Here is a 22,907-nt window from a genome sequence, read left to right as displayed (position 1 = left end):
TTTTCATTAGATATGTAGTTATTTTGTGTTTATCGTTAAGTTATTTGAGATGCTGGTTGGCAGGATTCCAACTGAAATGCTACATATGGATATTTTCAGAGCGACACAGGGTTTAGTAGTCGTTTAATGGTACCAAACATGATTCCATCTGGGATGGTACATCAAACTCATGACAATGTTTTGGTTGCCAGAGACGTTGTGAACGATAGGGACCCTATTGAGGTCGACGCACAAGTGGTGATTGACGAGTAGGGCAAAGGCAAGAGGATCAAAAGACGAAATGCCAAGTTAGCATTAGGGGTTGTAACTTGTCAAACATTATTTTGAGATTGATGGATATGCACAAATTCAATTATATCTCTAGGAAGAGTTGTGAAACAATCCTAGGTAGTCTAAAGTTGCATTAAATTAAATTTCATTTGACACACTAATTTTTTGTAATTACTTCCCCCGAAATAAAAAGGGTAACTTTCACGTATAATAAACATAAAATTTATATTTGTATTATATAATAAAGTTTGCATAATTACGCTCCATAGCAAACATATATATGTATAATTCGCTATACATATACAATTGAAGCAAATTGTATAAAACAAAGCGTATAAAACGAGAAAGAGAAAGAAACTTGGGCAGAGAATTGTATAAAACAAAGTGTAAGAAACGAATTGTATAATTATAAGTGTATAGGAGGATTATATACAATTTGAAATTGTATAAAATGAGATAGAGAGAAAGGAAAAAGAGACTTAGGGCAGGGAATATACAATTGAATCGAATTGTATAAAACGAGAAAGAGAGAAAATTATATACAATTTGAGTTTGTACAAAACGAGAAAGAGAGAAAGACAAAAAAGACTTGGGCAGGGAGTACTTCTATTATATAATTATAAGTGTATAGGACAAAAATATATGTATTTGCACGTGTATATACAATTTTCTCTAGCTTTATTCAATTAAAAACACAATTTATATAATTCTCTTTTATAAAGCGAGAGAGAGGGACTGAAAAACACTTTGTTATGGAACACAAATAAATCAAACGGTAGCTACTATATTTATTTTATATTACTAGTTTGTTATTCTATACGATTATCCCAAATAAAAATGGATATTCCTGAGTTTCCTATTTATATTTTTTTAAGGAAACGTGTAATTCTTTTTTCTAATACTCACTAATCCTATTCCTAATGATATTCGATTTGGTAGTTATATTTTATTATATTATAAATAAACTTGGAAGGGTCTACGTTAAAAAAATATATATTATATTCTATCAATATGTGGCCAACAGGATTTGTATGCCATGACTGCTTCAAGCACTCTATCGTTAGTGTTAAACCAATTTCTGAAGAAGAAAAATGGATTATTCCCCCAATTACTTCTTCTTTACCAGTTTTAACCATTCATTGTAATTTCAAAATAATACAACAATTTTGGTATATGTCACCCAATAATCTAGTCATCTGAATCAACCCAAATGATTCTTCATCTTTCTGATACCAAACTCTAATCGTTGAAAAAAATCATGACTAGACAGATATCGGAGGTATGTCGATAATGATTGATCACCAATGCCATGGTGGAATTAGCGGAGAATGGCTAGTAAATCATCAATAGAGTTGCTAGAACCGATGGAAGATATAGCAACGATGAGTGTTTGGTATGTCTAGATGAGATAGGAAAGGAAACTCGTGTACTGCCTTGTTCGCATATGTTTCATGCAGATTGCATTACAATGTGGTTACAGAATAGTCATTATAACGAATTAGACAAAACTACATCCTATATTTAATCCATTCCATCATCTTACCTTATTATTCTTTAATGATAATATTTTATTGTATATTATTATTTACATTCGCCATCAATTTGGCATGAAAATTATACAATCTATCAAAATATTGTATTCATTAAAATAATACTAAACCATATTATATAACACAATACAAATAAATTCATAATTAATATTTATTGATTGAGTTATAAAAAATGTAGAAAGAGTCAAAAAATCTAGCATACGTAAACTTGTTGATGTAAATGATTTGAATTTAATATTGCAAATACAAAAATACCTTTAAATTCAAGTATAAATTATTAATTATATTTTTAAATTATTGACCTTCTTATATATATTCTTTTACTTTACTAATTAAATTTAAATATGAGGACCTCTATCTTTACGACATGAGTGAATATGCCCCTTGCCAAATTTAGTAATATTTTTCAACACTTATATCGACTTATATTAAAATATCAATGCTCCTACAAAATTTTAACACTTCTTACTGATATATTATACGATAAATAAAAAATTTAATTAATTAAGTAAATGAATAAATTTAAAATTGTCAATAATTTAAAAACGAAACAAATAATTTATGCTCATTAAAATCTTCATGGATTTATACGGATAATATCGTTACTTGTGTACCTAATAAGTAGGTAATTCTTGGGAAGTACAAATTGGAAAGAGTAAACGGAAGCTGGTAGTGACACGTCAATCAACTGGCCGGAAAATCGCCATAGCTTAGCTTCACCATAAAAATGGTGGAAATTTAACCCACAAAAAGCACCAATAAACATGATCCCTTTTGTCACCTTCACCTTACTTATCCTTTTCAGCTTGATCTCATCATCATCTTCTTCACAAATCTCAGTTTCTGTAACCCCAAAAACCTTATCAAAATCTGGTGATTTTGTTACAATCAAATGGACTGGTATACCATCACCTTCTAAACTCGATTTCTTAGGAATTTACTCGCCACCCAGTTCACTCCACGATAATTTCATTGGCTATATTTTCCTATCTTCAACATCCGAATGGGAATCTGGATCGGGTTCAATTTCCATCCCTTTAGTCAATCTTAGATCTGGGTATCAGTTTCGGATATTCAGATGGACGGAATCGGAGATTGTACCGGATCTAGTGGATCATGACCACAATCCATTGCCGCAGACGAAGCATCTTCTTGCTGTGTCGGAGGAGGTTGGGTTTGTTTCGGGTAGGGGACCCGAACAGGTTCATTTGGCTTTGACGGGTTTTGAAGATGAGATGCGGGTTATGTTTGTTACGCCTGATGGGAAAGAGAGTTATGTGAGATATGGGTTGACCCGGGGTAGATTGGGTCGGGTTGTGAAAACTCGGGTTGTGAGGTATGAGAAGGAAGATTTGTGTGATGCACCAGCAAATAGTAGTATTGGATGGAGAGATCCTGGGTATATACATGATGGTGTTATGCATAATCTGAAAAAGGGAAAGAAGTATTATTATCAGGTATTGTTCGGCTCTTCATTTTCTTAAACTCTGTGTTAATTAGTTGATATTGAAGATTAGCTGTTATTAGTATTAGCTTAGAGAAAGGAAAAATATGAAATTTAGAGTGTTTTTTACTTTGGATGTAGTAATTATCATTTTCATATGGTATTGTTGAGTGAGCTAAAGCTGTGGAATGCTAATCCGTTGTACGAGCTAATGGTGCCAGCTAATTTACTTCTAATCTGTACCTACATATTTCTGGCACCCTGCATGATCGCGAGATGCTTCCTGCACCGTGCAGTCGTACATGTGCTGTATTCCTTTAATTAATTAGCAAATTTACTTTCTCAGCAAGAGTAAAGTAGTTGTCTGGTGACCTCCTGGTCACGGGTTCAAGCCTTGGAAACAGCCTCGTGTAGAAATGCAAGGTTGCAAGGTAAGGCTGCAGACAATAGACCCTTCTGATCGAGCCCTTCCTGGACCCTGCGCATAGCGGGGGAGCTTTAGTGCACCAGGCTGCCCTTTTTAGCAAGAATTATGCTTTTACATGGGGTGGGAGGTTTGAGCAGTGGGCAGCCAGGTGAAGTTTTGGTTTGCACTATAATGGTATTGATATGATAATAAGTTCGGGATTCTAATGACAGTATAATATGGTTTGAGTGATGAGCGATTTCATGAATGCGATTTTCTAGTGGAGTACGATTTTTGTTGTTGATAAATTATCTAGTGAAGAACATCGAGCCCCCAGAATTAAATTTTCATCAAATTCAGAGCAATATGGTATAGTGGAACCATCCTCTAGTTAAGAATGTTCAGATGTAATACTAATTTCCCCTCGTCCATACAAATTCTTTTTTTTATCCTTAGTAGCTATGATGGTACGCTGTGATGATGTATAATGCAGAGTTAGAAATCGTTCACTTCTTGAATGATGTCAGGTTGCCACAGTTGATATCTCTAATGATGCATTACCATACAGGTTGGCAGTGATTCAAGGGGCTGGAGCACCATTTTCAGCTTTGTGTCACAGAATAGAGACACGGGTGAAACATTTGCTTTCTTGTTTGGAGACATGGGGACTGCTACGCCATACTTGACATTTCTTCGTACACAGGAAGAAAGTAAATCAACGATTAAGTGGATAAGCCGTGATATTGAAGCTCTTGGTAATAAGCCTGCCCTTATCTCACATATTGGAGATATCAGCTACGCCAGAGGATACTCTTGGTTGTGGGACAACTTTTTTACTCAGGTGGAACCTGTTGCATCCAGAGTTCCATACCATGTATGCATCGGAAACCATGAATATGATTGGCCACTTCAACCTTGGAAGCCTGATTGGTCAAGCTACGGGAAAGATGGGGGAGGTGAATGTGGTGTACCCTACAGTCATAAGTTCCATATGCCAGGAAACTCTTCAGTGCCGACTGGAATGCATGCTCCTGCAACTCGGAATCTTTATTACTCATTTGATTCTGGGCCCGTTCACTTTGTCTATATGTCAACTGAAACAAATTTCCTGCCAGGTAGTAACCAGTATGACTTTTTAAAGCATGACTTGGAATCAGTTGATCGAGTAAAAACTCCTTTTGTCGTCTTTCAAGGGCACAGACCAATGTACAGTTCAAGTAGCGGAACAAAAGATATATCTTTGAGGAAGAGAATGGTTGAGTATTTGGAACCTCTTCTTGTGAAGAACAATGTGAATCTTGTATTGTGGGGGCATGTTCATAGGTATGAGAGGTTTTGCCCTTTGAATAACTTCACCTGTGGAAGCTTGGCCTTGAACGGGAAGGAGCAAAAGGCTTTCCCTGTTCAAATTGTGATCGGGATGGCAGGACAGGACTGGCAGCCTATCTGGGCACCAAGAGAAGACCACCCTACGGATCCTATTTTCCCACAGCCTCTGCAATCTCTGTACCGTGGGAGTGAATTTGGATACATGAGGCTGCATGCCACAAAGGAAAAGCTTACACTTTCTTATGTAGGAAACCATGACGGAGAGGTGCATGATAAGGTGGAGTTCCTAGCTTCAGGACAACTTCTCAATGCTGGTATCCGTGATGGTCCTGCAGATACAGTACACATGGAGTCTAACTTCTCATGGTATGTAAAGGTTGGAAGTGTGCTAATGCTTGGAGCTTTGATGGGTTACATAGTTGGATTCATATCTCATGCTCGGAAAAATTCTGCTGATAATGGTTGGAGGCCTATAAAAACTGAGGTAATATGAATACTTGCTAGTTCAGGTTGTGAAATTTGGCGATACTCAAGTCTTACAAGGCAATCTACATCGCAATACTCGAATGTCTTACTACCAGTTGCTATATGGTAAAAACCTAAGTTAAGACGATGCTTCACCTGGTCACGGCAAGATAAGAGAGAATGCCTGCTTAATGAATGTGGCCAGCATTTTGCACTAGTCCTGTAATGCGACTATGTGAGAATAATCATGTGTTTGGTAATGGATATGATTGTTTTATTCTGTCATTTCAGTATAAATGGGCGGATAAGTTATCCATATGGAAAGTGGATAAAATAATCTCATAAGATATCCTGGTCTATCCTACCGACCTGACGTCCCCATAGCATGTTTTTTTAATGATTTTAGATGTGATTTGGAAAATGTTCTTGTATGTATATGATCAGTGCTTGATTGAATTATTGTTTAGCAATTGCCAAGAAATTAAAGAATATATAATGGTTGGGATTTAGCTCTTCCCCTTTCTGTTGGTTTACTACTTTCTGTATTTAAGAGACTTGTATTTTTCATAGATAATTATTGTTGTTGGTGATTGTTCTTGATAAATAGAGGAGGCATACTGGTCTTCTGGATACAACAATACAATTGTGATCATAGTAGATGTTTTTTAAGGTTTGAGGAACATCGATTTTTATTCAAACCGTCAGTACTCTTTTTTAGGTTGAGAAGTCAATATGACATGGTAGTTGGGCAACAAGATTGAATTGTACTACATGAATGCCAAAATTGATAAGTGAAGTCATTGATGAAGAAACTTAAAGGGAATGCAATGTAATTTTATTGAATTTGATTAACAAAAGAAATAATTGAGTTTTCAATCAAATATTCGTAGATATTATGTACATATATATATATATGGTCCAGACGGTTGTAAGCAAATAGAGTTAAAGTTAGGAAACTACCTACTAAAGATTCTCCCAAACAATAGGAACTAATACTGGACAGGACATAAGAACCCTCTTAAAACTATGTCGAAACGATAAGTTAGTTATGTACATCTAACTTATGTGAGGTCCTATTATCTTCGGAATTTACATTAAGTTTAACTAACCTATTGTGTCTGATAGATGATGTTATTGCATAGACTGATTTTATTGCAAATTTATTCGATTTTGATTAGTTTATGAGCAAATTTGACTCTTTTTCCATTGTGAAATTGTAACTAGGAGGTCTCACAACCACATTTACATATCATAACAAAGATGATTTGAAACCTCTCTGATTACTAATCCATCATACTCTTGAAATGATCATATCTTTGGTCTATCTTTAGGGGAATTCATGCTCTTCGACATTCAGAATTCATAAACTTTAAATCATGGTTGTGCCTTTCCCTATAGGTCTAGTTCCTATCCCAACAAGTGCAATTCCCATGAAGAAGCCAACTATTTTATGTAGACAAAAGACATGAATCAACAATTAAAAATGATTTGGGAAGGTAATTTTGGCAAATCACTTGGCAATAAAGCTTAAAGTATAGTAACAACTTCCTTGGTTTTTTCAAATGACAAAACAGAAGTATAACAGCTAAGTCTTTAGAATGAGAATACTAATTATAGAGGCATGTAAACTAAAACATGGACATAAAAATGTCTCAAAGTTAAAGAAGTGAATGAACTTAACTAGCAAAACTTGAAGCAGATTCACTGAACATGCTACAAGTAGCTGTGATGTAAGGTTCTTACAACTGATTACAAAGAATTTAGGGATGACAAGTGAGAAACTGGGCATCCTGACCTGCTTATGCTTCTGCCTAATCGAAAATCAGCTTACCAACAAACATCGCGCATCTGGTTTCTAACAACCTACCAATGCACAAAGGTAGGCTCACCGTTCATGTCCTCAACAGGAGCAGGAAGGTTAAGATCAAGTAAATCAGCAAATTCTGATCCTTTGACTACTGAAGCTTGATTATGATTCTCCTGTGAACCAACAAGAAAATGTGACCTTTTGTGGCCACCTAAAGCTTGTCCAGACTTAAACATCCTGTTGCAGAACGGGCATTCATGCCCTTTGAACTTTTTAGGCTTCATCTTCTTCTCAGGATTGTAATTGACATCTTGACCATCATGAACAGTTGGTTTTCTGTTGTTAAATGTCTCCCTATGCTTACCCTTGTCTATGTAACTAGGACCATTTTCAGCACCACGACCATTCTCATCGGTTTCATATGTTGATTCGAAATAGGCATTGGCTTTTTTGTTGCAAGGTCTGTGTCCACCAAGAGCCTGATAAGAGCTAAATGCCTTCTTGCAGTTGAAGCACTCATACTTTTTTTTCTTCCGAGTATGTTTGCTTCCTTCAGGACCTTTAAAACCGACCTTTATCTTCCTAAACGACGACTCTTTTCCTAATTCTGGTTCATAAGATATATCCTTTATTCTCTTTCTTGATTCACTCTTAGCCAAATTTGAAGCCATTCCATAGCTTTCATATTTATAGTCTTTGGTTGAACCATTCCTCATTTCTGTTATGTACTTTGTTGTTGTTCTGTTAAAGCCCTTTTCCACGTCTCTTCTAGTCTCATCGCACCAAACTCTGAGACTCTTGTTAGATGTATTCCATTGGTAATTAACATTTCTATGGAACTCATCAACAGATGCATCTGATTCAACTTTCATATATTCGCCTAAAAAGTATCCGGAATCAGAATTCTCAGACTCAGCTTCAGCATTCAAAGCATTAAGTTTCAAGTTTCTATCCGCCTCTTTTTTACACCTTCGATGTGTTTCATCTACATTTTCAGCAGGCTTTAGACAACCCTTTCTAGCTACTTTCATGTCGACAGATGATGATTTCGTCTCCAAAATAACAGAATTGTTGTCAGAAGACTCAACAACTGAATTGACACCATTCCAAATCCCAGAATCCATCGACAACATCATCAAACACTTAGCTACTTCCTCTTGATCTTGCTCATCAATCTCAGAAACAGGTGATGAAACACTTCTATTGTTAACTAAGCAAAAAGAGGAAGACTTAGCTACAAGTCTATTGTACCTTTTAGTATTTGATCTGCTCTTCAGCTTTGGCTCATCGGCTTCAGTATCCGAGTTGCTATCCATCAACAGATTCTTGTTTTCACTAGTCCACGAGTGATCATCTTTCGACCCTCCCCTGTCTTTGCCAGAGTGACACGCCATATGACCACACAAAGCTTTCAACGATTGAAACACCTTACCACATTGCTGACAAACATTCTCTTGAGACAACAAAGGAGACCTCGAATCCGAAGCCCTCCAAGTTTTCTTGGGATTGTCTCTAAGACCATAACCAGAATGTTCACTTAATTCAAACTGTGATTTATGATCTTTCTTGCTACTATTCTTCCCACCATCAATCCAAGATTGCAACTTTTTCTGTTTAAACTCAACTTTTTCCTTTGCTAGTACATGAGACCTCATATGACCACCAAATGACTTCCCACATGGATACTTCTTGTCACACAACTTACAAAAGTACTTCAAATCTTGATCTTCTTCCATAGAACAACTTTATACAACAACTCGAATATCAAACAAATTCACAAGATTTCAAGTCCAAACCACCCCCATAACAAAGACAAAAAGGAAAAAAAGCTCTAGATACAGATCATCAAGACTCTTCTTGGCTATTGCATTATATTAGCTAATCTCTCAATTAAATAAAAATGATACATGTTTTTGGGAAGTAAATGATCAGACCCACAATAAAAGGAGACTCTTTCAATTCCCATATCAATGTAATCACTCACTCACTCACTAAGACAAACCAGATATTAAATGTACAAAATTTCAAGAATCCTTTATGAAAAATTCAATCTTTAATAACCATAAGACTAGCAATATATTTGGGAAACTTAAAAAAAAAACAAATCACAACAGAAATCTAAAGACTCTTTCCTCCCCAACAAAACCACAAAACCCCCTTCTCTCACTCTTTTAGAAAAATTAAAAAAAAAAAAAAGTGTTTTAAATCTTTAATGACCATAAGACTAGCAAAAAAATTCATTTCTTTCTAAGCATATGGTCAAGATCTGATAGCTAATTTATTATTTGAGGATTGAAGATTAAGAAAATTAAAAGAGTGAATACATTTTTTCTATTTTTGGGTATTGGAAATTAATTCTTATATTCTGAAATCTGTATAAAGACATTCCTCATTTGTCTATGCTCCTATGGTCACACACACTCATAAATGGTTCCAAATCTGAAGGCTTTATAGTTCTTTTTTTCAGGATTAATATAATTATACATTGTCAACCCTTTCAAGTAAACTTATCGGAGTATTTCATTTAGACGTTCAAATTAAGTTGCACTTTAATTAAACATTTTAATTTATAATAAAATATTTATTCAAATTTGAAAAAACATGATTACGCATATAAGTTAAATTAATTATATAAAATATGTTATTTTCTTTAATTATATGCGTCAATCTCAAGTAAAAAATGTCAGGGGGTTTACGACTTATTGAGATAATGGTACGAAATTTAAGAAAATAATTTATTTTATGTAATTAATTTAATTATCTAATAGACAATTGAGAATACATACAAAAAAAATTCCTAGTTTGATTTTTAAAGTGTGTAATTAGAATATTTTATTAAAAGTTGAGATGTTCAATTAAACATTATATAATTTGAGTGTCTAATGAAATATTATGAAAAATTTAAGGGACTGATTAGTGATTATATGTTAAAAGTCTTCTTTTTTTATTTATCTTCCTCCTAATTTGTGTCTTCCTAACTCATTAGAAAATTTATTTCGACTCTTAACTTTACATGCTTTGTATTTGTTTTCTTGGATTATTTTCTCCCAACTCTTAAATTACTTGGTCAACTTTTTTTTTTTTTAAAGATAATTTTGTGTGGAAGATAGTGAACAGGAAGTGTCTTTCACCTGCATTAAGTCAATAATAAAGTGTATTACTCTAGATTATTGATACACCTAAGTTAAATAAATAGTATTTCTTCCTTTCATATTAGATATCAATATTTTTTATATATATATAGAGGAAATTTCACAAGTTATTAAAATTATCAAAATTTCTTTCATTCTTATATAATCTTAACAAATGAGTAAATCATAATTTATAAATTTAGATATTAGAATATTCTAAGGTACCGTATTATTAAATCATATATTTTCATACTCTTTTTATAAATAAATGTTTGCGATTAAAAACTTTCAAGCATATATAATGTTACAAAAAATTCCTAGTCAACACTCAAAGTAGTAACTAATGGTTCTTTTTAATAAAATTATTTTATATTTTATATGATACGAACAATCTTTTCACGTCAAACATGATTTTTTTTTTTTTTTGTAAAATTTGAAATAATGGAACTCTTTTTCTAAAATATAAACTTATTACTCAAGTTTTACATTTCTAAAAATTGATCACAAATCTTCTTTAAATTTTTTTTGGAGATTTTGAAATTTGAAATAATTATGTTCCAAGAAAAGTGAGACGTTGAACATCTTTACCACCAACTAATAGGTTGAAGGTTCGAATCATACCGAAGATTAAGCGAGAATAATATTATCCTCCTTCCTCCTAGGGTGAAGTTATAAAAGAGGGAAGGAAATGGGAGGAATTATTTAGTTCGCATCTTTAAACCTTATTTATAATTACATTTTATTAAAATGATCAAGTTGTTTTGAAATCAATTTTTCATTATATGTTATATTATATATTTTGTTTAGACTCTACCTATAAATGTCAAAAGATATTTATAAAGTTGTTTTAAGACATCTACTAAATATGATTGACAAAGAAGAATCATATAATATTAACAACTTCAGCAAAATATAATAAATTCAAGAATAAGTAATAAATTATCAAGTGATATTGGACAAATGTGAAGGAAAAAACAAGAAAATATTTCAAATTACTTTAGATGGTCAAGCTATCTTTTTTAATTCATACATACATAAAATGAAATTTGAGGTCGATAATCCAACCCACTATTTTTTTTTGGGCAAATTTACCTGTAGATAGAGTATCTAGCGGTCTTTTATAGATATTAAAAAAATTTCAACAGGATAAAGTACAAGTAAGAGGAGCTAGACCTTACCTTACCAATCCTAATTAAAAAAACTTTTACTAACTAACAAGCTTGGAGAAAATAAAAGCTATAGAGACTAGATATTTTGTGATCACTATAGAGTTTGTAATACACTCTATGATGATATTACAACTGAGCATGCATATTTATCTTGCATATGATTTTTATCTAATTCACGTTCGTTAACATAATCTAATTGTTATCGAGAAATCAGTTATTTATACTTATTATCTCATTAGGAGTAATAAGACATGACTTTCATCAATCTACTTTTACGCATTAATTTTGAGACTTGTTTATTTTTTAATTATTAATAAAGACAAACTAAATATATCAAAATATAACATACTAAATAATGACAACATCAATGACGAATCTTACATAGCTCTTTGGAACTCTTCGATCTATGCGTATATATAACATAATTACATCAACCAACTCACACTTCTCCTCGCATTGTTGCTCAACTGATAACATTAACAATTCTAATCATTAGTTTTGTTCTATTATTATTTCAAAATTTTAAATTTTTTTGTTTGTTCGGTACTTACATTGAGCTTCAATTAATCTAATTTGCCCACATAAAGTGAAACAACTAGAATAAGTTGAGACCCCTCATTAAAAGCAGAGGGATTACTTTTATCGGTGGAGATTTTAGAGTAAATGAGTTAAAAACATGTCGTATATTATACTAGTTTTGAAAAACACACATTTCAAGTTTATCACCTGTAATTACTATAAGATTTCTATATAATTAAAAAAAGGAGTTCATAACAAAATACAGAGAAGAAAATATGCGTGTATTTCACGCTATTTTATATAAATATTTGTAAGTGATTTAAATACAATTACAATATGTATAAATAATTATTTATAAAATTAAGTAATCAAAAGAAAAAAAGTGTAACATTAAATTAAAGCTTAACAACCTGATAATTATATCAAATAGTTTTGGAAAATTGTATCATTTTGATACGTAAATTTCACATGATTTAATAGTTTTGGAGATGTCATGTAATGTTTTAGGAGAATATATAAATATTTATCAATATTTACATTATTATAAAACTATCACAATAAATTATACAACTTCAGATGTACATTATGTCCAATCCCACTTATATTCAAAAACAAAATGAAATAAGTAAAATAAAAATAACAAAATGGCTACTTGAATTTTGAAACTTTAAAACAACAAAAATTCAAGAGAGAAAACAATTCTAGATTAAGAGAATAGAGGAACTTCCTCAATAAATAACAAAAACATAAATATATATATATATATATATATATATATATTTTGGTTGCATATTCGATGAACAATAACATCCATCGACAATCAACAATTATACATTAGAATAACTAAATATATGCATTAATATAAAGTGATTGTGATGAGCAATATAATTATATCCCCAAATAATCATTTATCAACAATTATACATTGAAAAAACAAAGTTTATGCATTAATACAAAGTGATTTTGAAAATAACTTTTTGGTATATATAATTATAAGTGAATTATAAAAAGTCATTTAAAAATTAATGATATACATAATATATGATAATCGAGTTGGTTAAAGTTGGGATATGTGAAGTTTTTGATTAAAATCTAAATATCTACGACTTATTAAGTTGTCTATTTTAGAATTCCATGATAATTCTTTCGAGAAATATAATCCAACTTTTAAGTAAAATTTTTTTACTTTTAATAATATATATTAATTAATATAAAATAATATGATAATCGTATATGTATATTTGTTTTGCAGTGTTTTACGTGATTTGAACCGTGAGAAGCAATGCGTTTAGTTGAATCTGCTGCAAAGGTCTAGATTCGTCTCTCGCTTTGTGAGTTATCAATTTTTTATAATGTGATTTTGTTTTTGTGTGCTGCTTGATTTGGATCTGATCTGTGTTTTGAGATTTTGTTAACTCCCGCACTGGAAATTTTGGATCAATTATGAGTAGGATGTTTGTTTCAGCTGCTTATTTTGTATTGATCTTAAGTGGATTCTGTGTTTTTGATATGTATTTGAGACTATTTTCTGCTGGAATGGCTGAAAATTGGAATATAAATTGTGATTCGTTTCTGATTTTTGGGAATTGGGGTGGAAGGGTCTATTTTCATCCATCTGAGTTGGAAATTTTGTGTTTTAATCTGTTTTTGAGGTTTTTCTGCTTGAATTGTTAAAATTGGAATATTAATTGCGCTTAGGATTCTAGTTTCTGTTTGTTTCTTCGTTTTGTTTTTTTTTTTGCTAATTTTCCTGTTTTTATTGATTTTAGATTTGGTGTTTTTTTGCAGGTTGATGTGTCCGTGTAGTTGCTGGATTTGGATTACTTTGTATTTCAGGATATAGCTAGAGTTGTTTTGGAATTGGTATTTTTCAGTGCAGTTGTGTTTTAGAGGACTTTCCTAATATATTTTGAGGGGTAATTGATGCATCATTACCATAGGGGAGGAGTTATGGTTGACCTATACTTTTTGTTTTAGTTTCCGATTGGAAACTAACACGATCGAGATTGTGATTTTGATTATCTGATTGGTGGTTTGGTATGATTTTGGAGTTCCATTATCCTAAGGACGTTAGGTTGAGTTCTAACCAATGCTAGTTGAAATTGTTTGAATTTTGTGTGATATTTGTGGGTGATGAAATCGGATGACAGCTTATAATTTTCATAGCTCTTGGAGGTTGAGGTTGAAGGAAATAGCTAGCACATTGTGATCTTCTTAACTTGAACTTTATTGAGGTTACATAAATTGGAGATGAAAAGCCCTTTGCTTAAAAATTTATCAAAAAATTTCAGGTCGAGATCACCATTCAACTGGTTACTCTTGTTTCTTGTCAGTGTCTTGGTGGTAATAGCATTGCTAGGATCATCCTCAAGTACCTTTAATTCAGTCACTTCCTCTGTGAAGAATGATATATACACGAATTACAGAAAGCTAAAGGAGCAAGCAAGAAGCGATTATTTAGAGCTAAAAAGCCTTGCTGTGGGAGAAAATCAGATAAAGGATGTTGGTGTTTGTGGTAAGGAAAGAGAAAATTATGTGCCTTGCTACAATGTGTCTGCAAATATTCTAGCTGGGCTTAAAGATGGCGAGGAGTTAGATCGGCATTGTGAGTTATCACAAGAACGTCAATATTGTCTGATTCGTCCACCTAAGGACTATAAGATCCCTTTGTCTTGGCCAGCAGGAAGGGATGTTATATGGAGTGGAAATGTGAAGCTTACCAAAGATCAGTTCCTTTCTTCTGGAAGCATTATGAAAAGGTAAAGTAAATTAAATGATACTGTCAATGATCTTAACATGTCAAATTTTTGTGCGTAACATGCTTGAAGGACGAAGGCCTGCATTTTGAGTTTCCGAGCTCTTTTGAGGTTATACATTTGTAGGAATAATCTTGAAGTCTTTATGTAAGGTGAAAGCTTTCCCTCTACCTTATTGTAACTCTTTGTTTCTCCAGGCTAATGTTACTAGAAGAAAATCAAATTGCTTTCCATTCACAAGATGGGATGATGGTTGATGATGTCAAAGATTACTCTCACCAAATTGCAGAGATGATTGGGCTGGGAAGTGACACAGAATTCCTTCAAGCTGGTGTAAGTAATCTTTTGTTCATCTTCCCATAAGCTACTTTTTTGGGTCACTGCTGGTTTCTGGTGAATCCTGCTTCTAGAATGCTACACGTTTCATATTGTTGGAACTATGATGCAGAACCATAATTCTACTTGTAGAATATAAGATTTTTATTTACTGAATAACAGGTGCGTACTGTACTAGATATTGGTTGTGGCTTTGGTAGCTTCAGTGCCCACCTACTCTCGCTGAACTTGATGGCTCTTTGTGTAGCAGCTTATGGGTCATCTGGTAGCCATGTTCAGGTAGCACTTGAGAGAGGCCTTCCTGCAGTCATCGGAAACTTTATTTCAAAACAGCTACCATTTCCATCATTGTCCTATGACATGGTTCATTGTGCTCAATGTGGAGTTATTTGGGACAGCAAAGGTATTGCCATTGCTTTTCAGAAACTGTATTTCCCATACTTATTTCTCATTATCGTTTTATGTGACCTGACTGATTTCCCACCAGTGTTTATCAAGATTTTGTTTCATTAAGAATTCTAAATTTGCCTAATTTTGATATATAATTCATTTTCCTAGTCTATTTCATGCTGTGAGAGTAGATGTACTTCACAACTACTAATCCCAAACTGTCTACTTTACAATGGAACTCCTTTACAGTATAAAATATCTTCTCCAAAATAAAATAAATCTTATTGATTTGACCTATCTCACTTGAACTTTTTAGTGATCGTGCTGATAAATTATTGGTTCTGGTTTTAAATCCAGCCCCCAGCCCTGTCTCACCTAAAAAGATATATTGCTGAGCTGAAGCAAAATTAATCTTCACAGTTGGAAACCCTCATTTTTTTATGATTGTAACATGTTCTAGTTTTTGTGGTTTACTTTTTTTCTTTATTGGATCACTCAACAATCATCTGTATGGTAGCTGACCTTCTGAGGATTTATAACCGAACAAGTGGCATGAAACTAATAATGATTTGACAAAACAGATGGACTGTTTCTTATTGAAATTGACCGTGTACTCAAGCCTGGAGGTTATTTTGTTTTGACCTCATCCACAACCCAGCAGCAGGGTAGTTCAACCGGTGCAAAGAAGGGAATCATGCCTACTCCTTTGGAAGAGTTCACTAAGAATCTCTGTTGGTCTCTTTTGGAACAGCAAGACGAAACTTTCATCTGGCAGAAAACGGTTGATTCCCAGTGCTACACATCTGGGTACGACTACCAAAGAAGCCAATGCCATGTATTCCCTCTATATTTTGTTACCCGTTTCCTTTAACCTACTTTTGATTTCACTTTATTCAGTTAAAAAGCTAAAAGTTGAAGCATAGTCATTTAAACAGAAGTTACAATCAATTAGAGAATACTAGGTGTACTTGGATTTTGTATGTGTGCATGGTCATGTTTGAACTAATTCACATTTTGTTTACACAGTCATACCTCTCAATAGTGACAATGTTTGTTTGAAAGTTTCATGACTTCTACAGTGGTGTGTAGTTATGTATGTATACTGGAATTTGGCGTTTAGATCTTATTTAGTTGTTATAATCAAAAGTATGCAAAATTAGAAAGAGTATGAATGTAAATAAGGCAAACATCAGTAGTCTTTCCTCATGAAGTTATGTCCATAACTTATGGGCACCGTTTAAATACAATTTGATTTCTTTAGATTGATATTCGTGCTTGAAATTTACTATGTGCATAACATAAACGATGATTATCATAAATATTTTAATATTTTATTTTATATGTAATATATTTCTTACAAAATATTATTACACAATATTTGATAACAGCTATTATAGAGGGGTAATTTACAAAGAGTGTATTGCTATAATGAATGTCATTGTTGTTATAAGTAGAATGTTGTTATGGAGAATGTAAAATATAACATGAGAAATCAGTTCTGGAGAAAATCAGACCGTTATAGGGAAATGTTGTTACAACGAATGATTGTTATAGAGAGATTTGATTGTACTTGTTTTCACTTTTAAAAACCCTACTACTACCCCTCTCATATCCTTCTAAAAGTTACAGAAAAGTGCTTTCTTTATCCTCAGACTTTGATGCAGATGTCTTCCATTTCTGTTTTCTTTTTCAAGTTACAGTTATCATTTTTATGTTCTTTTTGCCCACTGACCTTCTCTAATTATTCACTGGGTATGCTGTTGTTTACCTTCTCTAATTGGCTTTTGCCTTTTAATGTAGCAAGCAGGATACTATACCAATTTGTAAAGGACAGGATATGCAACTGTACTACCAGCCACTTGCACATTGTATATCTGGAACAGGCAGTGATCGATGGGTTCCAATTCATAGCAGATCTGATTCTATGAACTCCACTGAGCTCAAAGTTCATGGCAAGTTAAATAAAATTGGTTTCTTCTACTTTACCATCATTCTCTAATTTCATGCCATTGGCTCTTTATTGTTAACATGCAATCATTGCCTGTGTTTTGTTTTATGGCAGGAGTTTATCCTGACAATTTCTTTGAGGATTCAGAATTCTGGAAATCAGCTGTCCGAAACTATTGGTCTTTGCTGTCACCCTTGATTTTCTCTGACCATCCAAAGAGGCCAGGTGATGACGATCCATTGCCTCCGTATAATATGGTGCGGAATGTCTTGGACATGAATGCTCATTATGGGGGTTTAAATGCCGCATTGTTGGAGGCAGGAAAGTCAGTCTGGGTGATGAATGTTGTGCCTCTTGGGGTGCATAATACACTTCCTCTGATACTTGATCGAGGCTTTGCTGGCGTTTTGCATAACTGGTAAGCCATTATACTGTAGAGTGTAGACATTGAGATTTATGTGCTTTTGGATCCATCTTAAGTTTGTGGATTCTGCGATTATATTGCAGATTATTTTAGTGAAGAAAATCACAGAACTTTGTGAATTAAGTAGCAATATGTGTTTCTCGTAATGTATGTGATCATAAATCACTTAAATGATTTCTACAATTAGATGGAACGTAAAATCAAAGAATACTATAATGGCTGACCCCGAAACATATTAGACGGATGGTAATATTATCAAATGATGCTGATGTTGAATTTACAATAACCATCTCCAAATTTAATGTGTGGTTTTGAGGACTTCGTAAACATAGTATAGTTTGTATTGTGATTGTACCTTTTTTTTGATCCTTATGAATCTTTTCTGCCATGAAGTAATGCATTTGGCCGGTGAGGATAAGTTGAAGATAAAAGTTAAAGCCCGGAGCCATAATCAACATAACAAGCTTGACCTTATCCTCACTGGATGTTTATCATTGTTTTCTTACTTATGCTTTTCCCTTGATATTGGATTCAATCATGAGTTTGAAGAATTATGTTTAAGACTGATATCCAATGTTCTTAATATTGGGCTAGGTGTGAACCCTTTCCTACATATCCACGAACATACGATTTGCTCCATGGTAGTGGACTTCTTTCGCACCTTGAATCACAAGGATGCAGTATAGTTGAAGTGCTTTTTGAGATGGACCGCATCTTACGGCCAGAGGTAATATCGTATTTGAAGTCTCCACTTTTAGATCATTTTTCATTTCTCTTTCTTTAAACATAAGCCTGCTTTTGTTAGATATGCTTAGGGGTGGAAAATGGGCAGATTGAGTCAGATATGAGTGGGTCAAAAATGAGTCAGGTGAAAATGGATAAAGCATCCAACCTGCACATCGTTGATGTGAAAAAATAATGGGTAAACCAACAGATTATATGGATAATATACTTCTTATTATGTAAAGAAATAAGTACACCCAAATTACAAACATTTTTTTCTTCTTTTTCTACTTTTAGGGTATGTTTGATAGGAAGGAAAATATTTTCGTGTACTCCTAGAAAATATTTTTCTAGAAAATAAATGGTCTTGAGTCAAAGTCATGTTGGGTTTAGATCGTGAGTCGGGTCGAAAGTCAAGTCCTGAGTCAGGATTTGGAGTCAGGTCTTGTTTTTGGTCAAGCGACGGGAGTCAAGTCCCAAGTTGGGATCGGTAGTTGGATACTGGGTTGGGTTGGGGTCCTGGGTCGGTGTCGGCCATATGATCTATGTTTTCATCTTTTGACGTTTGGGATTCAGGCGTAGGTCATTGATTGCTTGATACTCATTATCTTTCCTGTTCTATTTAAGGTTTGGGATTCAAGCGTAGTTTATTGATTGCTTGATATTCTCTCTTATCTTTCCTGTTTTTATTTGATGACTGAAAACACCTTCAAAACGTGTCACTCATCTTTGCTTGATTCCTTGAATGTTTTAACATTTGAATTTGACAGGGATGGATTATTCTCTCTGATAAATTGGGCCCTATAGAGAAAGTGCGGATGGTAGCAACTCAAATGCGCTGGGAAGCCAGAGTGGTTGACCTCCAGAATGGAAGTGACCAACGGCTACTCGTATGCCAAAAATCATTCGTGAGAAAGTGATCATCTTGTAGTGGAATTCACAATTCAATGATTAGCCACTCCTTGTCCCCATGTATGTGTGTGCGCTCGCGCACTTATTCCTTCTTCCCCCTCTTCTAATTCTGCATTTTGTTTTCCCTGCAAATGTCTTTTTAGTATGTAGTGGTGAGACTTATTTTTTTTCTTGCCAGGCCACAAGCTGCACGGCCACGTCTCAATCTTGACATCCTTTTAGATGGATAATATGGTGGCCTCAAAGGCGGAATTATAATTTTTTGGAATCTGTAGTTTGCTGGAATAGAGACAGCAGAGAGAGAAGAATTTCCCCTTGGAAAAGATTCATGTAGCAATTCATTCAGTACTATTTTTCTTTCCTTTTTTCAGTTAATTAACATATTTTTTTCAATTTGTAACTCAATATTGTGTAGCGAAGAATCACCTTCTGTCAAAGCAAGAGATTTTTGTCACAAAATGTAAGAATCAATCATAATGAATGGCTTCCCAAGATGCACCTTTTTTTTTTAGCTCTACAGACTCTTATGGATGTTCCTGGATTTGTGACTAACAGTTCAGTGGACATCTTCATTGCCATATTTCTACGTCTTGAGGGAAGTGCTTGACAATTCAGAATCTCTTCATCATCTTTCACCATTCACTAAAGTAAAAGTTCTTGGATTGCCGGTATGAACCTCTTTCCCCGAACTGTTCCTCAAGCCACTTGAGAACAACGTACAGCGCTTACCTCCCCTCTCCTTTTTCTATTCAGTTATGTATATTCTGCAGATTAGGTTCCAAGTGCAACTACCAGAAGAAAGGGAGCGAGGTATATGACACTAGCTGGGGTTTACATGGGCCAAGTCGAAGCTCCCTGCCAGTGAATTGCAATTACAGGCAAGCATCATTTGACTGTTGTTTGTTTGGAAATATAACTTGGTGTCATAGCAGTTATGACTCTGTTGTTCTAATTCTCCTCCTATCCCTAGTTGCCATTCTCTCCCCATACCTTGCAAATATATCAGCTAAATCGAATTGCCCAACTTCTCTAAGTTTGTTGCTCATCACCTCAAACATAACAACCCCTTCCTCATTGGAATAATAATGCAAAAACTTGTTATAATCAAACCTAGGCACCTCAACTTTCCTGTACAGTAATCTCTCTGCATATTTGTTTGCCTCCAACGTTTTCCCTGCCTTTACCAAACCTCCTACGAAGATGGTATCAAAATTCACAAGAGGATCTGATCCTTTCCTCCCTCTCCTCCCTAAATGCCCTTGTAACAACATGACATACGTATGCATTATCGGCTCACATCCCCTTTTAATCATCTCCCTAAATACCTCAGTTGCTTCACTTGCTCTTTTCAATTTCAACAACCCCTTGATCATCCCGTGATAAACACTTATATCGGGCTTCTCTATTCCTTCCACAACCCTATACGCTTCCATAACTCGTCCTCTACTCATAAGCCCATACGTAATCGATCCTAATGTAAGATTATCCGCCTTAATCCCTCTCTTTTCCATTTCTTCAAACACCAAGTAACTCTCTCCAAGCTTCCCTTTCTTGCACAACCAACTGATCACCAACCTATAAGTCGAAACCCCTAATTCACTCATCCTATTTACTCTAACAGATTGAAAAACCTTCAATGCTTCAACATATCGATTATTCTTGAAAAGGATCTCAATCATAGTCTCAATCGACGCAATTTCAGGTTCAAAACCTTCATCCACCATTAAATTCCAAATCTTTGAAGCTTCAATCACATCACCAACATCACAAAACCCGTAAATCAACCATCTATAAGTAACCTCATTTGGTTTTACCCAATTTTTCAACTTCAATACAACATGCTCAGCCTCCTCAACAAGCTTAGATCTACAAAGAGCTTCAACTACCTTATTCAATACATCAAGACTATACCCATATCCATATCCATTCATCAAATGAAATACTCCAACACATTTCTTCAACTCCCTAGCTGAAGCCAGAGTTTTCACCCCAACTACATAAGTCTTAGGGGTGACCAACTGACACCTTCCAATTTCTTGAATCACTTCCCAGAAAAGGTCAATGTTTCTTGATTTTCCAATCACATCTAGCATTTTGTTGAAGGTGACGGGGGTGTGGTTGAAATGGGGTTGGGTCTTGGTAAATTGATAAAATCTGTAAACGGGTCTCCAAGAATACTGGAATTTGTTACAGATTTGAAGGAAAAACTCATGGGTGAGGTCAAATGGTGTTTTGGAGAGGTTGTTGTGAAGTTTCTGGTCAGATGAGTACTGTTGCTGGTAGAGAATCGTAGAAACTCTTAGTAGGTGAGATTCATTTACTGGTTTGATGGGGTTTGGAGAATGGAGTTGAGGAGCAGAATGGATTGGGTTGGGGGGTGGTGATGCAGCAGAGGGGGTGGGTGGGGTGTGAAGAAGACGATGGGGTGATAGGAGGAAGGTAAAAGACTTTAAAGTTGTAGGTTTTAACATTTGTGTGGGAAAATTGTGTAAAGTTCTCCTCGTAGAAAAATAAGTTTTTATGTATGAAAAAATAGAAAATAATAAGGATGGAGAGAGATAGACATATGTTAATATTGGGATAAAGTTTTATCATAAATAATTGTTTATTCACATGCTCGTTAGAAAGGGAAGACTAAAACATCAATTTCACTAATTTAGACATAAATTACTTCTTTTTTTTTTAACTTGAGCTTTCAATATTTATAATTTTTTATTAAGAGTTTAGATGTATCTTGATCAATAGTGAAGTTAAAGATTTTAAAAAAGTGAATTTAAAATTTAAAAAAATACACATACGAATTAGTTAGGGAGAGTTTGACATCTAATATATGCCTAAAAAAATATTTTAATCATGTATAAATAATATAATTTTTCAGCTAAAGAGATTTGTATGAACCTAATTATGAGATGGCTCTGCCGTTGATCTCGATCATATATGAACCTCGAATATATGAAATTAATTTATTTTAAATACATTATATTCAAATAAATTTAGTTGTATTTAAGTTGTTCACTGATTTCTTTCCTATCTCACTTGTCTCTCTCACCTCTCTTTTCATATACCTATATTTTTTTAAAAAATCTCACTCAATTTCATAATGTATTTAGTTCTTCCTCTGTCCAAAAAAGTTGACTTATCAAAAGTTAATTTGATTAATTTTTAAAGATAAATTAAATTATATTAGTTTGATACTTTGAATAAAAAAATTAGATATTCTAAAATTATATGAAAAGTATTATAAATTATAACTTTTTGCATATTAATATGATAAAAAATATATCTTAAAATGTTAGTCAAAATTTTTATAATTTAACTCTAAAAATAG

The 22,907-nt window shown here is 33.7% G+C and overlaps 4 protein-coding genes across 6 annotated transcripts; 2 read left to right on the top strand and 2 right to left on the bottom strand.

Annotated features, from left to right (window-relative positions):
* Positions 1-2,378: 2,378 nt before the first annotated feature.
* Positions 2,379-9,710, bottom strand: LOC101251273 (uncharacterized). The gene has a single exon (XM_004237005.5). It carries the CDS (start codon positions 9,005-9,007, stop codon positions 7,328-7,330), a length of 1,680 nt encoding a protein of 559 aa, XP_004237053.1. The 5' UTR covers positions 9,008-9,710; the 3' UTR covers positions 2,379-7,327.
* On the top strand, positions 2,585-5,973 carry LOC101250980 (probable inactive purple acid phosphatase 2). Its single transcript, XM_004237004.5, has 2 exons — positions 2,585-3,277; positions 4,239-5,973. Exons 1-2 carry the CDS (start codon positions 2,585-2,587, stop codon positions 5,490-5,492), a joined length of 1,947 nt encoding a protein of 648 aa, XP_004237052.1. The 3' UTR covers positions 5,493-5,973.
* A 3,444-nt stretch (positions 9,711-13,154) lies between the features above and the next one.
* Positions 13,155-22,191, top strand: LOC101251872 (probable methyltransferase PMT5). Of its 3 annotated transcripts, none has more exons than XM_026030537.2 (14): positions 13,155-13,261; positions 13,343-13,421; positions 13,879-14,295; positions 14,382-14,849; positions 15,044-15,179; positions 15,345-15,585; positions 16,154-16,379; positions 17,373-17,524; positions 17,635-17,938; positions 18,539-18,671; positions 19,438-19,639; positions 19,758-20,039; positions 20,135-20,247; positions 20,333-22,191. In XM_026030537.2, exons 3-11 carry the CDS (start codon positions 14,234-14,236, stop codon positions 19,585-19,587), a joined length of 1,872 nt encoding a protein of 623 aa, XP_025886322.1. In that variant the 5' UTR covers positions 13,155-13,261; positions 13,343-13,421; positions 13,879-14,233; the 3' UTR covers positions 19,588-19,639; positions 19,758-20,039; positions 20,135-20,247; positions 20,333-22,191. The 3 variants fall into 3 exon arrangements, with proteins under 3 accessions (XP_025886322.1, XP_025886323.1, XP_069152991.1); XM_026030538.2 differs by having other exon boundaries at positions 13,243-13,261; positions 13,343-13,399; XM_069296890.1 differs by lacking the exon at positions 13,155-13,261 and having other exon boundaries at positions 13,325-13,399.
* LOC101252166 (putative pentatricopeptide repeat-containing protein At1g26500) lies at positions 19,888-22,050 on the bottom strand. Its single transcript, XM_004237008.5, has one exon. The coding sequence runs from the start codon at positions 22,048-22,050 to the stop codon at positions 20,512-20,514; it is 1,539 nt and encodes a 512-aa protein (XP_004237056.1). The 3' UTR covers positions 19,888-20,511.
* Positions 22,192-22,907: the final 716 nt, after the last annotated feature.

Source organism: Solanum lycopersicum, chromosome 4 (genome assembly GCF_036512215.1).
Source record: "Solanum lycopersicum chromosome 4, SLM_r2.1".
Taxonomy (NCBI): Eukaryota; Viridiplantae; Streptophyta; class Magnoliopsida; order Solanales; family Solanaceae; genus Solanum; species Solanum lycopersicum.
The sequence above is the reverse complement of the archived record's forward strand: the minus strand, read 5'-3'. Positions and strand labels throughout refer to the sequence as shown.

What these genes read in the sequence shown, in the direction of transcription:
- LOC101251872 (XM_026030537.2), top strand. Translation starts at nt 14,234, where the DNA reads ATGACAGCTTATAATTTTCATAGCTCTTGGAGGTTGAGGTTGAAGGAA. An exon ending in CACTGAGCTCAAAGTTCATG is followed by an intron (nt 17,525 to 17,634) that starts GCAAGTTAAATA and finishes GTTTTATGGCAG; the next exon opens with GAGTTTATCCTGACAATTTC. An exon ending in GCTGGCGTTTTGCATAACTG is followed by an intron (nt 17,939 to 18,538) that starts GTAAGCCATTAT and finishes ATATTGGGCTAG; the next exon opens with GTGTGAACCCTTTCCTACAT.
- LOC101251273 (XM_004237005.5), bottom strand. Translation starts at nt 9,007, where the DNA reads ATGGAAGAAGATCAAGATTTGAAGTACTTTTGTAAGTTGTGTGACAAG.
- LOC101250980 (XM_004237004.5), top strand. Translation starts at nt 2,585, where the DNA reads ATGATCCCTTTTGTCACCTTCACCTTACTTATCCTTTTCAGCTTGATC. An exon ending in GAAAGAAGTATTATTATCAG is followed by an intron (nt 3,278 to 4,238) that starts GTATTGTTCGGC and finishes ATTACCATACAG; the next exon opens with GTTGGCAGTGATTCAAGGGG.
- LOC101252166 (XM_004237008.5), bottom strand. Translation starts at nt 22,050, where the DNA reads ATGTTAAAACCTACAACTTTAAAGTCTTTTACCTTCCTCCTATCACCC.